The following is a 15690-nucleotide window of genomic DNA, read 5'->3' as shown; positions in this document are numbered from 1 at the left end:
CTACCTTTTTGACAAATTGAAGGTTTGTGACAACTTTATGTCAAACAAGTCTATTAGCACCATTTTTTTCCAACAGCATTTGTTCACTTTGTGTTTCTGTGTCATGTTTTGGTAATGCTCATAATATTTCAAACTTTTTCATTATTATATTGTTAAGGTGATCTGTGGTCAGGGATCTTTGATGTTATTATTGCAAAAAGATTATGACTTACTGAAGGCTCACATGATGGTTAGATTTTTTTTTTTTAACAAAAATAATATTTTTAAATTAAGGCACGTACATTGTTTCTTTTAGACACAAATACTATTGCACACAACAGACTACAGTATAGTGTAAACACAACTTTTATACACACTGGGAAACCAAAAAATTCACATGACTCACTTTATTGTGATACTTTTCTGCAACTCACAATATTTCCAAGGTATGCCTATACTTACACTTCTCTTAAATGATTCCTGAGAGGGTGAAATCAGGTTAAAAACTTGTGCCTGCCAAAGTAGCTCTCATATACACTTTGTATTCCCCCCTAATATATAAAGCTATATTAGCAAAGACAGAAAAAAATAAGTAAATTCCTAAGCCAAGTCTTCACAATCACCACTATCTAAACTATATGCTGAAAAAACTGTTCTAAATTTACACCAGGATTAACACCAATATCACTGGTCTGGAGTTTCTGAAATTTTACCCTTTTCTAAAAGCAGTATGTTCTCTGTTCTTTAAACACAATATCTAAGATACTTTATCTTCTCAAAAATTATAAATATAAATTTTCTAAAACTCATTAGACAGATAATTCTTTCAGGCTAGGGAGGTAATTCATGTGAATTTTGAGTTCTGAGTCATTTAAAGTATATTCTTCACTACTTCTATTTCTATATATACTTATTTTCTTTATAATAAAATTAAAGCTAAATATATTTCCTATGATGTAAATAATATTTATTAAAATGAATTTTAAAACATGGAAAAATAAAAGTAGAAAAGAAATCTCCTTAGTGATGATAATATCTTTTCTAGCATATTTTCTCTCTCTCTCTCTTACTACATATTCTTCTATCTTATTCCAAAAATAACTTAAGGTGGTTTAGAAAAATAAAGATACACATATTGATTGCTTCTAGTCAAAAATTCGGTAATGGTTACAGGTTCATTCTAAACTGCATAAGGAAGACTGAAGATCTAAAAATAGTCAAGGGAATTCTGAAGAAGAGTAAATGGAGAAGTCAAACTCTCCAGATTATAAAACTTATATAAACCTTTAATAATTAATACAGTATGGTAACTAGTATCACTGAGGGTTAAAGGGCTAACGAAATCAAGAAGCCCAGAAACAGGACTATGAGTGAAAATGTGATAGAGATGGGAGGCACTATAATTCAGAAGGAAAAGTTAAAACAGTTCAATGAAAGAGGGTAATACAACATAGTATTTTTAGCTCTTGGTCTCTGATGTCAGACTGCCTGGATTAAATCCTAGCTTAGCCACTCACTAGTAGTGTGACCTAGTGTAGTATCAATTCTCTTACTACTCGTGTTTTAGCTTCCTCATCTGTAAGGAAGATAATAATACAATACCTACTTCATAAGTTTCTTGTGAGAGTGGAACAAGTTATGATAGGAAAACTTTACAACACACACACATATCTAAAGCTCTTTTCCAAAAATCGAGAGTATATTCATCTGAAAAACGTTCAGTCATTGCATATTCTATGGCATGACACCAAGCTTCTAAAACTAAAACCCCACTTCTTTTTCCATCATATCTTCCATCTATTCCCATATATTTCCATCATATCACCAGTTACTTATATTTTTAACAATAGTATTCAATAAGGGTTTAAATAAAAAATCACTTATTAGAGAAAAGATGTAGCTATTCATCACTAATAGTGTTTTTCTTCTCATAACCAAATCCATACACAATTTAGAACAATAAGCATCTAAAACAAAAATCACTTTAAAACAAAGTTCATTTTCTTCAGTTGTACAGATAGTCTTCATAAAATTCAAATTATGGGTTAAACTTACTGAATAATAATATATTTAACTGTATTTAGAAAATTGAAGAAAGGCTCATGCCCCAAGATCTAGTATTGAACACTAGTTGGTTTTCTGGCTGCCGTATCTGTACACTGCTGCCCTCTAACGGGCAGTATGGTAATTATAAAGGACCTCATTCACCACCTCGCACCCAACTTGGTCATATAATGACTTCTGAGAAGACAGCAGAAATGAGAGACATTTTAAGACTGGCTGAACTCTGCATGTTCTTGGAAACAAGTGATCTTATTTATAATTCCAAATGAATTTAGAACAATCCCTTGAAGACTACTGAGCTCATTAAAAACCGCAGACCAATTCCATTGTTTAATCACCATGTTGGAAGAAGAAAATGCATTATTTTCCAATAGAACAAAGAAGCAGCCAAATGGTCATCTTTGATTTTAGAGAAGTGCAAATATAAAGTAATAACTAAGGATTTAGACAACTACATACTTAAGGTGAACATAATTCTGTCCAAAGCAACAAGCTGGCAAAATGTACTATTGTTTAGAGGAAATTTTAAAGTTGGATAATGATGTTCAAGAAGTGAGCTCTGTAATCCTGCTTTTAGAGAATAGTCCATCAATGGGAAGTACAATGATTTTCTCAGACTTGAAAAACTGACACATAAACCATCTGGTCTGAAAACATGGATTTTCCTTTTGGCAAACTAAATGAGAATATGCCTAGGGCTTACAGAAAACAAGGCTGAGAAAGCATTTCAAATAAAAGCAAAACAAAACAAAACAAAAAGGCCCAAACTCTACTGGAAATTCAAAGTAGGCACACTGGGGAAAAAAGCTTCTTCTCAATGGTCTCAATGATAAATCAATGTGTTTCTACCAGAGGTTACCAAGTTTCCCATATTAATTTAGGTATTTAATAATTATTTAATGTGTACCAATCATATCTAGAGCTGTTATACTTACTCTTAAAAATCCATTCAAGTACAGCCAAAAGAAAACTATCATTGGACTGAATCGTTAAACACTGACAAAATGGACTTTTTGGCCTTGCCTGGCTATGAACACATTTGCTAGAATGAAACATCCTCAATTTTCCATCTCACAGGCCTTTCAATGATCACCTAACAGAATTAATATCTCATCCTTAATACAAAGAAATCTGGTGTATGACTTTAATATTTGATGTGCTGGCTGCCCTAATTCAAAGTTTATTGACCTTGACACTATCAACATTTTGAGCTAGATAATTCTTGTTTGGCGGTGAGGGGTGGGGGGGGAAAGCGGGTGTCTTGTATATTGTAAACTGTTCAGAAGCACCACTGGCCTCTAATTAACTATAAGCCAGTAGTATACTCTCTGGTTTTGACTACTAAAAAATGTCTCCAGACACTGCCAAATTTCTAAGGGAACAAAGTTTGCCCCTGTTAAAACAATTGCTCTATTCATGACTCTAGAATGGAGGCTGCGTGTTCTAAGACATGTATCCTTTTTACAAATACCAAAAGAGCACAAGTGACTAGCTAATACTCTCACACAGCTGCTGGCATGCAAATTAAAGCCATAAAAGGTAAAACTACACACCTATTAAAATGGCTAAAGTTAAAACAACTGAGTATACCAAGTGTTGGTGAAGATGCAAAGTAACAAAACTCTCATGTATTACTGGTGGGAATGCAAAATTGTATAGACACTTAAGAAAACAGTCTGGAAATTTTTTATCATCTTGATAACAAGAGTTATCATCTTGTCACCACTTTTCTAGCAGCCTATTCCTAATTCTCACTCAAGAGAAATAAATATGTTCACATAAAAACCTGTCAGATTGATTATATTCTTTGTAGCCAAAGATGGAGAAACTCTATACTGTCAGCAAAAAGAAAACCTGGGGCTAACTGTGTCTCAGATAATGAGCTCCTTACTGCAAAATTCAGACTTAAATTAAAGAAAGTAGGGAAAACACTAGACCATTCAGGTATGACCCAAATCAAATCCCTTATGATCTTACAGTGGAGGTGACAAATCAATTCAAGAGATTATATCTTGCAGAGAGACTGCCTGAAGAACTATGGACAGAAGTTCGTAACACTGTACAGGAGGCAGTGACCAAAACCATCCCAAATAAAAAGAAATCCGAGAAGGCAAAATGGTTGTCTGAGGAAACTTTACAAATAGCTGAGAAAAGAAGAGATGTGAAAAGTAAAGGAGAAAGGGAAAGATATAAGCAACTGAATGCAGAGTGCCAAAGAATAACAAGGAGAGATAAGAGAGCCTTCTTAAGAGAACAATGCAAGGAAATAGAGGAAAATGATAGAATGGGAAAGACTAGAGATTTCCTCAAGAAAACTGGAGATACCAAGGGAACATTTCATGCAAAAGATGTGCACAATAAAGGACAGAAATGGCAAGCACCTAACAGAAGTAGAAGAGATTAAGGAGAGGTGGCAAGAATACACAAAAGAACTATACAAAAAAGGTCTTAAACTGCCCAGGAGAAACACAATGATGTGGTAACTCTCATCTAGAGTGGGGTATGAAGTCAAGTAGGCCTTGTGAAGCATTACTAAGAACAAAGCTGGTGAAGGTGATGGAATTTCAGCTGAGCTATTTCAAATCCTAAAAGATGCTGCTGTGAAGGTGCTGCACTCACTATGCCAGCAAATTTGGAAAACTCAGCAGTGGCCACAGGACTGGAAAAGGTCAGTTTTCATCCCAATCCCAAAGTAAGGCAATGCCAAAGAATGTTCAACTACCATAGAATTACATTCATTTCACATGCTAGCAAGGTCATGCTCAAAATCCTTCAAGCTAGGCTTCAACAGTATGTGAACTGAGAAGTTCCAGATGTACAAGCTGGATTTAGAAAAGGCAGATGAACCAGAGATCAAATCACCAACATCAGGTGGATCATAGAAAAAGCAAGAGAATTCCAGAAAAATATCTACTTCTGCTTCATTGACTATGCTAAAGCCTTTGACTCTGTAGATCACAACAAACTGTGGAAAACTCTTAAAGAGGTGGGAATACCAGACCACCTTACCTGCTTCCTGAGAAAGCAGGTATGCAGGTCAAAAAGCAACAGTTAGAACAGGATATGGAACAATGGAGTAGTTCAAAATTGAGAGAGAAGTACGTCAAGACTGTGTATTATCACCCTGCTTATTTAACTTACATGTAGAGTACATCATGCAAAAAGCCAGGCTTGATGACTCACAAGCTGGAATAAAAATTGCCAGGAGATATATCAACAATTTCAGATATGTAGATGATACCACCCTAATGGCAGAAAGCAAAGAGGAACTAAAGAGCATCTTGATGAGACTGAAAGAGAAGAGTGAAAAAGCTGGCTTAAAACTCAACATTCAAAAACTAAGATCATGGCATCTGGTCCCATCACTTCATTGAAATTAGATGGGGAAAAGTGGAAACAGTGGCAGATTTTATTTTCTTGGGCTTCAAAATCACTGAAGATGGCGACTGCAGCCATGAAATTAAAATACTCCTGCTCCTTGGATGAAAAGCTATGACAAAGCTAGACAGCATATTAAAAAGCAAAGACATCACTTTGCCAACAATAGTCTGAGAGTCAAAGGTATGATTTTTTCAGTAGTTATGTATGGATGTGAGAGTTGGACCATAAAGAAGGCTGAGCACTGAGGAACTGATGCTTTTGAACTGTGTTGTTGGAGAAGACTCTTAAGAGTCCCCTAGACTGCAAGGAGATCAAAGCAGTCAATCCTCAAGGAAATCAACCTTGAATATTCATTGGAAGGACTGATGCTGAAGCTCCAATACTTTGGAGTCCAATACTTAGGCCACCTGATGTGAAGAGCTGACTGACTGATAAAGACCCTGATGCTGGGAAAGATTGAGGGCAGGAAGAGAACGGGGTGAGAGAAGATGAGATGGATGGCATCACTGACTCAATGGGCATGAGTTTAAGCAAACTCTGGGAGATCTTGAAGGACAGGAAAGCCTGGCATGATACAGTCCATGGGGTTGCAAATAGCTGGACATGGCTTAGTGATTGAACAACAAAAATCTGTGAACATGTTTAGGGTGGTTTCACTCACAACTACCAAAATTTTCCTTCATTTGCTCAACAGATAAATAAAACTTTGATTAGCCGTACAACGGAATAGCGCTCAACAATAAAAGGGACTAACTGATTCATGCAGTGACAGGAGTGAGTGTGAAATGCCTTATGCAAAGAGAAACCAAACTCAGAAAACTACATAGTGATACTATGAAAAAAGCAAAAACTAACTACAGAGACAGAAAACAGATCAGTTGTCAAGAGTTTGAAGTGAGAGGAGGATGTGACTATATTGGAGTATTAAGAAAATCTGGGGGAAGATAGAAATGTTCGATGCCCTTAGTGTTATGGTGATTGCATAACTACATTCGTCACAATCTACCTAATTGTACATTATAAATGGTAAATTTTACTATATGTAAATTATATCACAGTAAATCTGACTTAAAAATGAACAAACAAATCAAATAGGGTGGAAGAAGGAATTTGATTTTTATGCTTTGGGTTGAGGGCCTCATTTCCTCATAACAATCTAAGTTTATGTTTTAAGATGAAAGATGATTGCAATATTTTACTTCTTTCCTATAAAAACAACAATTAGAAATCCCTTTATTCACAGTTGGCAAAGAGTACAAATATCATCAGTTTAGATCAAATGTGCCTGGTAGTGAAATTAACTTTCTGCAGAAATGTAAAGGAAACAGACCTAATTGATTTAGAATGGTTATTCCTGCATTTGGGCTTTCTTTTCTTATTAGAATTTTCAAACCTATTTGTTTCAGTGCTGGGCAATGAAATACCTATTAAACACAAATAGAAATCTCATATTATTTTATAAGAAAGTCCAAGTCCTCTCATTTTTTCTTTAATTTTTAAGAAAACAGACAAGTTACACAATCTAGCAAATGATTATGTACTACCACAGATGCAAAACAAATGAGAAAAACGTAACTGTGTAAACCAGCAAAACACATGTCCAATGGATTTCTTGATGCCTCAGAATGGATGCTTCTAAAGTTCTTGTTCTGGACTATTTTAATATTCTCATTTTGCATTCAGCTAGTTGATTATTATAAATGTATACTAAGACTCATAGAGAAAGAGCAGTGGAGGAGTTAAATATGCTGTCATCAAATATGACAAATATGCAGACATCAAAGATTCTGAAAACCAAGATAGGCAGTCACAGTATTATCAACTGGGCATGGAAAGAAAAACTGTACCAATATATGGCCAAAGAAAATGTTCATGGTATAACTTTGCCAACACTTACACATTTGTCTCTAATGGATTTATTTGTTTTCCTTCTTCATTCCACCTCCACTTCCCCCTCCCAAACTCACCAGAAACTTTTAATTATTTAGGAAGCTTCAGAAAGTTAAAAGAGCAGCTAAACCCAGCAATTCATCCTACTCACATCTACTCACATTCCTACTCTCTGAATAGCACAATAAAGGGGTGGTGATAAGAAAGTAAACAATTAAGGTTCGTATCTGAGGGACTTCAAAGGGAAGTAAAAGACAGAGGCTAGATACACATACCAGACTTCTGTGCAATAAAGTATTTACAAACAACTGAGTGGAATAACCAGGTTTCAATTCTAACCCAATAATAAGGAAACAGTCAAATTATATGGTTGGCTTTTGCTTACCAAAAGGGAATTTTAGAAGTGTGATGATTAAAAAAAAAAAAAAAAAGACTAGTTAAAAATAGAACCATCTGGATTATTTTCCTTGCATTGAGACCATCCTGCCTCTCCCCCTCAACGTCCTGTACAACCCAAGAAAGTAACTTTACCATTGTGACTGCTTTTTAAGTATTTATTTTAGGAATGTTAGGACCATCAAGAACTTTAGAATCACAGAACTAAAAGGAATCTCATAAAGTCTGATGACAGTCCACTGGGATACTCTCAAATACTCATTCGTCATATACGTGTATCCTCTTCTCAAGGATATTAGTGGAATCTCATACTTGGAAAACGCCTGGAACTAGTAGGTGCCTAATATACATACTGAATGAGCAGATTTGATTAAATTAAATGGAACAGAATTAGACTGTGAGGGGAAAAAGCTCAATAAGGGCTCAAGAAATGAGAGAACATTTGAAGAGCAATATCTGTATCTTACCTAATAACACAGTCCCTCATGATGAGTGCCTTACTAGTGTCCGATAAGATGCAAGTTGTTTGTGTTTTACATTCACTCTCAAGAATGTATAATTACTAGATACTTATTTCACTTCAGTTTTCAGTTTTGTGTTGGTTAAGTGTAAGTTGGGTATCATTAAGTTATAGATTAAATTTACATTATCATTATATATTTAAGTTACTTTGTTTTTGCATTACAATGGCTTGGCACACGCCCTCCCATACAATGCATACTCAGTCCTGTGATAAGAGACAAACCTGTGTCAGAACCTCAGAGCTCTGGTCACTTACTGGCTATAGAATTTTGCAGTTTTGGAATAATCTTGTAAAAAGTTAAGAAATAAACATTCAGTTATTAAAGAGATCAGTCCCTTTGTTTCCCATTTAATGTTTTGCTATTCTCTGAAATGCATAAATAAATCACTCCTAGTGAGCAAAGAAAAAAACTTTCTAATCTTCAATTTCCTAACATATCGACATCTGCCCTATCTATCTCAAAGGGCTATTTATAAGATGAAATGAGAAAATACATTAAAGAGCCTTATAGAGAGAAAAGTATAAAGTCAACCATTGGAAGTACCACTATCTGTCCAACTGGAGATGAGTCAGCCTAATGGGAGTGAAAGAACATAGTCTTAGGTATTGTAGAGATGAAAATTCCTGAATTTAAAATCTGGATTCAATCACTTAATAACCATAGGATTGTGAATCAATTATTCCCAGTAAAATGGGGATAATGACACCTATCTTACATTGTAAAGATTAGAGATAATGTATGTAAAGTGCTTAATCCCATTCCTGACACTTGTGCTAAACACTCAATATTTATTATTATTACAATAGGTCAACAGAATTTTCTCACGTGATCACCCTATACATTAGTTCTATACAGTCACCATAAATGGCAAAGTCAAGCACAGAACACAAGGTTTTCCTTCTGATAGAACTCTTTTTTTAAGTTTTAGCATACTAAACAAGAAACAGTCTTATCATATTGGACACAGTTATAAATGTGAAATTTAGGATATCAGTCCAAGGGATAAGTTTTAAAATAACTTGAGAAATAAAATTCATAAATAACTGAATAATCATGAAACAGAGAAACAGTTTAGTATCCTGCTTTTATCCAACCGGTTCTTAGATTTTGAAAGGATGTTACAACCCACTAATTAATCACCTGACATCCAAAAAGACCCACCTATTCAAATATGAAGTTAATTAAGCAATACCAGGATACTGACCCCAAATCCTTCTTAACTATATTTTCTTTAAGATACATCTCCCCTCAACTTTACACTGGAAGACAATACTTCTCACTCTCCTTTTCTTAGTAAAAAGATTCAACTCTGAAAATCTTCACATGCAGGAGAAATAACTAGTAATCATTAGCCAATATCCACTTTTCTGCATGCATCATAAGACCTCTTCTTTCCTGGTATCCAAAAACAGACTTTAACACATTCCAATCTTTAACTTACTGCATTTCTTTCATCAAGGAATACTTTTACCCTTGAGTTTCTATAGCACCTGACAGTTTTCTTTCTTTAAGCTTTTCACTCCTGTATATTCAAAACAATGCACCTCAAAGTTTTTCACAATACAATAGACAGTCACTGTACCAAGCTAAAGCAGAATACATCAGTCAAATCTGTCTCAGGTAGTTCTGGTCTCCATGAGTCTAATCTTTACATCTCAAAAATATTCAATATGCTCTTAAGAAGACAGAGACCTAAATGAAAATCACAATGAAGGCAAGTGATAAACTGGAAAATTGGGACTAATATGTTTTCATAACATATCAATTGACAGCAAAATCACTTTGAAAAATGAGGTCTATTTTGATGCACAGTACCAACTTTAATATTTTGGAACTCATAGTCTCAAAGGTTTTAAATCAGATCAAAAAGGATCATCACTAGGAATATGAAGCTTTTGAATTTTTCAAAGAAAATACTTTATTAATACTTTAAAAATAATGACTATCTAAATAAATACACTTACGTACATTTTTAAATAGTTGCTCAGCAAGTTCTCTGACATGCTTTATCATCTTCATTGGGTTATTTTCTTCAACTTTAATTCGCTCTACTTCAAAAGCTACCACCTAGGAAAAAGAATCAAATGATAAAGCATCAACTCTAAAATATGCTGAATTAGAAAAACATGTGATAATTTCACACAATTTGCAAACTAAAAAGCGTACAATATGTATATTATTATTAAAACAAAGTATTTTAGATTTTTACTGGGTTTCACCTCTATTCTAGAGTTAATCAAGTCCTTGGATGTCCCGGTGGTCTCTCTCTGATGATTCAGAGTCCTGTTTTTTCTTGAGAAAGTCATTATTTTTGGAACTCAAGAGAGATTCTCTCATTCTCCAGGCCTCACTCAGAGAATTCTCTCACTCAGAGAATTTCAGACAGACAGAAAGTCTCCAAACATTTCCCTAACTCACAAAATATGAACTAAATGTTCAAGTTGGGTCACTCTAGTCCTAGGTCTGCTAACAGCATGATTTGAAACAAGTCACTAAGGCTCCTGAGCTTCAATTTTTTCATCTCTAAAATAAGATGTAAGAACAAGATGACCTTAAGGCTCTTTCTAGTTCTCAAATTATAGAACCTGTGATCCATTTCCTTACCAACTAATTTACTGGAAGAACCATGTTAGTGTGTACACTTGGAGTGGAGCAAAGAGCACTGACAGGAAAAAATGAGGTATGAAGAGGAAGTAAATAGATGGATTTTTTAAAAGGGTGTAATATAGGAATTTTCATTCTAGCAACTAATAGATTCACAGGAGCAGACAGACATATAAAACTATGACTCCACCTATTGTAGGCCAGCATTCAGAAGGATTGCCAAAGAAAGTCAAATGCTTCTTTCCTTCTAACAGGTCTATTTGTTGGGTGTCTGTGGATAAGACAATACAAAGTGCTCAAAACTGCTCAAAACTCCATAAGCCTTGTGTCTGGCAGGCTGCCCTCAGCTAAATGAAAACAAGGCAAGAGCAAATGCAATTTTCCTAAAAGCACATTCCCCTGCAAGCCAATTAAGTGGCCAAAGAGAGTAGAACAAGAAATTACTTAGGTCTGGGGTCTCATTTCTTTTAGGCCCTTGACAGAAGTATATATATAAGTAACTGGCTTTCAAGTAATGACATCAATAAGACATTAAAAATCATCACCGTACTGAACACAGAAATAGATGAACACTAAGGGGAGACTAACAGGAATTGGTCTACTAGGAATCTTGGACAGGTCCTCGTCATATTATTCTTTTCAATCTGAAGAACATATATATATATATATATATATATATATATACATATATATATATATATACACACACACACACACACACACACACACACATATATATATATGTATCTGTTGTGTATATGAATGTACATAATAAAAGATAAGTTGCCATATAAAGTTAGAGACATAAAATACAGTTTAATGCTGACTAGTGGCTTTCAGAGTCATCTGCTTGGGGAAAGTCTGTAGGAGGTGGTGAAATATGAGCAGAGTACGAAAAATGGACAGAAAGTAGAAAGACAGCACTTTGGGCAAGGGAAGCACTTACAAAAAGAGAGTCTGTGGCAAGCTGGCAAGCAAGTTTTCTGGAAGTAATCGATCTGACTTATTAGTTGTGATGAAGCTGTGAGAGAGTATTACTAAAGGAATTTGTATAGAAAGAAAAAGGGTACAAACCCAAGTTACTATTTCAAATGCTTGAGACTAATAAAATGTAGGTGCTAGAAAGGGCTTTGGGAAGCCCCTAATTCATCCACATAAATCATTATGTATCAGTTACTTAGTTCAAGATCTAAAGGGTGATATATGTTAGTATTAGGTAATCAATGATCAATCATATTAGAGAATCAGAGATCAACAAGTGATCAGAAAAAACTGTCCACCTCAGGGCACTCTCTCTGAGATCTTCACATGTTTTGTGTTATGTAAAGCATTTGGTGTAGATCTCCATACTCAGAACTAAAGCATGTGCCTTTTCTTTTATTCTTACTTTACTTAACTGTCTTTATAGAGAATAAAAGACCCTTCTCTAAACAAAGATTCTTAACTTCTCTGTATGAAATAAAACCACCACAGCAACAAAGGCCCATATAGTCAAAGCTATGGTTTTTACAGTAGTCACGTATAGCTATGAGAGTTGGACCATAAAGAAGGCTAAGCACTGAAGAATTGATGTTTTTAACCGTGGTGTTGGAGAACTTGTGAAAGTCCCTTGGACTGTCAATTCCAAATGAAATCAACCCTGAATATGCATTGGAAGGACTGTTGCTGAGGCTGAAGCTCTAATACTTTGGCCACATCACTTGAAGAGCCAACTCACTGGAAAAGACCCTGATGCTGGGAAAGACTGAAGGCAAAAGGAGAAGGGGGCAGCAGAAGATGAGATGGTTAGATAGCATCACCAACTCAGTGGATATGAACTTGAGCAAACTCTGAGAGATAGTGGAGGACAAAGGTGCCTGGTGTGCTGTAGTCCGTGGGGTTTCAAAGAGTCGGACACAACTGTGACTGAGCAACAACCACCACCAGCAGCATAATGTGACCACTGCTACTATTCTCCGTTACTCTGGGCACTAGGAGTGGTTTTCTTTTACACACTTCTGAGAACTTTTACATTTCTTGGTTCTTGGCTCTTCTAGAAGTTTAAATGGGAGTAAGAGTCATCATTCTATCTATCAGAACGGGCTTCTATGAACATAGTTAAATGATAAATGGAAAGATGAATCACAATAAGAAAAATCAAAACTAACACAAAATAGCATCCTTATTTTGAGTTGCATCTGCTCTAACTCTTCCTTTATATGGCCAATTCCTTGAAAATAGAGACTAAATCTGCCTTTCATATATTTAATATCTCCTAAAGGAACTACAACAAAGGTCCGTCTGGAAAAGGTTATGGTTTTTCCAAGTGGTCATGTATGGATGTGAGAGTTGGACTGTGAAGAAAGCTGAGTGCCGAAAAATTGATGCGTTTGAACTGTGGTGTTGGAGAAGACTCTTGAAGAGTCCCTTGGACTGCAAGAAGATCCAACCAGTCCCTCCTAAAGGAGATCAGTCCTGGGTGTTCATTGGAAGCACTGATGCTGAAGTTGAAACTCCAATACTTTGGCCACCTCATGTGAAGAGTTGACTCACTGGAAAAGACTGTGATGCTGGGAGGGATTGGGGGCAGGAGGAGAAGGGGACGACAGAGGATGAGATGGCTGGATGGCATCACCGACTCGATGGGCATGAGTCTGAGTAAACTCCGGGAGTTTGTGATGGACAGGGAGGCCTGGCGTGCTGCGATTCATGGGGTGGCAGAGAGTCAGACACGACTGAGCGACTGGACTGAACTGCACTGAAAGGAACTACGAGCTCTGGGTGGGGAAGACCCCTTGGAGAAGGGAATGGCCACCCACTCCAGTATTCCGGCCCGGAGAATCCCACGGACTGTATAATTCATGGGGTCGCAAAGAGTGGGACACCACTAAGCAACTTTCACTTTCACTTTCAAAGAAGCTACACAAATCCTGGAAAAAAATCAGCATTAGTTAAGAATGACTTAGCTAAATGCAAAGAAGGTGCTAATTCTTACTTGAAATTTGCTATATTTTCCAAGGATTAGTACTTAAGAAAACACCCTGATTTGTGGTTCTTTTATGGAGAAACTGAAATTGTGGCCTCCTTACTTTATTTTCCAAGCTTTGATTAAAATAAAGATAACAGTAAAAATAAATAAATAAAGAAATAAGAACGGCTTAGTTAAACTATGGCTCTAGGACACAGATTTAAAGTAACTGCAGTTTGAAATAACATATTTATACATTAAACTTAGACCTTTCTCTCTATAAAACTGTAAGTTCTACCTATACAATCACTGTCAATTTTTCAAAAAGATTTTAATCAACTATTTAAAATTGAGTTGTTCAAGGGAATTTCCTGGTGGTCCAATAGTTAGGACTCTGAGCTTCCAATGCAGGGGATACAGGTTTGACCCCTGGTTAGGGAACTAAGATCCCACAAGCCAAAAAAGTATTCAGTTGTTCAAAATTTCTATGTATTTTACTTCTGAGACATCCTATAATTATATTTTTTCTAATCCACATTATAAACACCAAGATCTGATATGCACAATAAATATTTTTTAATCTTAATTAAATGTTTAAAACACTGCTTCTCTCCTTTTATCTACTAATTTTGTCTGTAAATAATGCTTTCATTTGATAATAAGTATACCTCATCAAAGAGATCACAGGATCTATAGGGAGGACCTCTTTCTGAAACAAAACCTGCAAATGCCATTCCATTGAGAACTTTAGTGAGGAAATCATTCTCAACTAGACCACGCTGTCCCAAGAAAGCTGTCTGTAAAGAAAAACAATGTGAAATGAATAAGTTATCACTTAGCAATGGATGAGTGAATGGTCAAAACAGAAACATACTAGAAAGATCAAAGCCTGAATAAACATCTTCGTGCATAAGTATGTTGTTATAAAATACACTTCTCTCTAAAAGGGCTTTGATACCTGAAATACTAGATGTATTGAATAAAAATGAACCTGTCTGCAAAGCAGGAGTGGAAATCAGAAATAACCTCAATTTTAAAAGAAAAATCAATCTAAAGTTAACATTTCTAAAGGAAAATGTATCAGTTCCACAGTATTATTAAAAATTATCAGACACCTGACACTAACACAACACTGTAAATCAACTATATTCCAATAAAAATAATTAAAAAAAGAAAAAAATTATCAACTAGCCACACAAAGCAGAGATTTTTAAATAAAGAAATTTGATAGATTAAACTCAAAATATATGGCTAGAAAAAGATTGCCAAGTTCCTTTAATTAAATTAGAGTTTACATTTTGGACAGATAAGTATGGTATTAGATCTTACCTTGTGAAAATGTATTACTGGTTCTGCATGAATTCTTATAAGCTGTAAGCATGATCTATATCCTTGGAAAAGTTGTGCAAATAATCTAAGAAAAACTGCACGCACTTCCTTATCCTGAAAATACAAGAAGAAACATGTTAGATAACTGAATTTCTTAAAAAACAAAAGAAAAATCACAAAATCAGAAAGTTGGAAAGAACCTGAGAGATTATTTAATAAATCTGTGCTTCCTATCATTTGTAGCAGCACTAAGTAGTGGGCACCTAGTCTGTCCCACAGTTGGACAGTGTAGCCCGTTAAATAGTTCCTTTAAAAACTGAACCTAGTAAAACTTTCCTCTAGTACATCCAATTTTCCTCTCAGAAAAAAACATAAATCAGAGAGTCTCTGCTTTCACCATGTTAGAGAAGGGCATATTTCCCAAGTCATTTGATTTTTATCTCCATCAAAAGAAATACTGTTACAAATACAAAAGAAAAAACTCAAAACTATTTAAAAAGCTTATGATATTTATTCCAAAGTTTAAACAAGTTCTAAAAATCTATCCTTACATTAATAAAGTATGATTTGAAAATG

General features: G+C 35.2%; 1 protein-coding gene across 6 annotated transcripts in view; it reads right to left on the bottom strand.

Moving 5' to 3' along the window:
• Window positions 1–15690, bottom strand: part of SBF2 (SET binding factor 2) — a 489641-nt gene that overhangs the window by 203565 nt on the left and 270386 nt on the right. For 4 of the 6 annotated variants that reach the window (XM_061147798.1, XM_061147803.1, XM_061147799.1 and 1 more), the window contains 3 exons: window positions 15115–15228; window positions 14454–14582; window positions 10203–10301 (listed from right to left, as the gene is read on the bottom strand). In XM_061147798.1, the coding sequence (XP_061003781.1) occupies window positions 10203–10301; window positions 14454–14582; window positions 15115–15228 (342 nt within the window). The remainder of the gene's footprint in view (window positions 1–10202; window positions 10302–14453; window positions 14583–15114; window positions 15229–15690) is intronic. The other 2 variants (XM_061147802.1, XM_061147804.1) reach the window with 1 other exon arrangement.

This window comes from Dama dama, chromosome 1 (assembly GCF_033118175.1).
Source record: "Dama dama isolate Ldn47 chromosome 1, ASM3311817v1, whole genome shotgun sequence".
NCBI lineage: Eukaryota > Metazoa > Chordata > Mammalia > Artiodactyla > Cervidae > Dama > Dama dama.
Note: the sequence above shows the minus strand (reverse complement) of the source record. Positions and strands in the feature narration are given on the sequence as shown.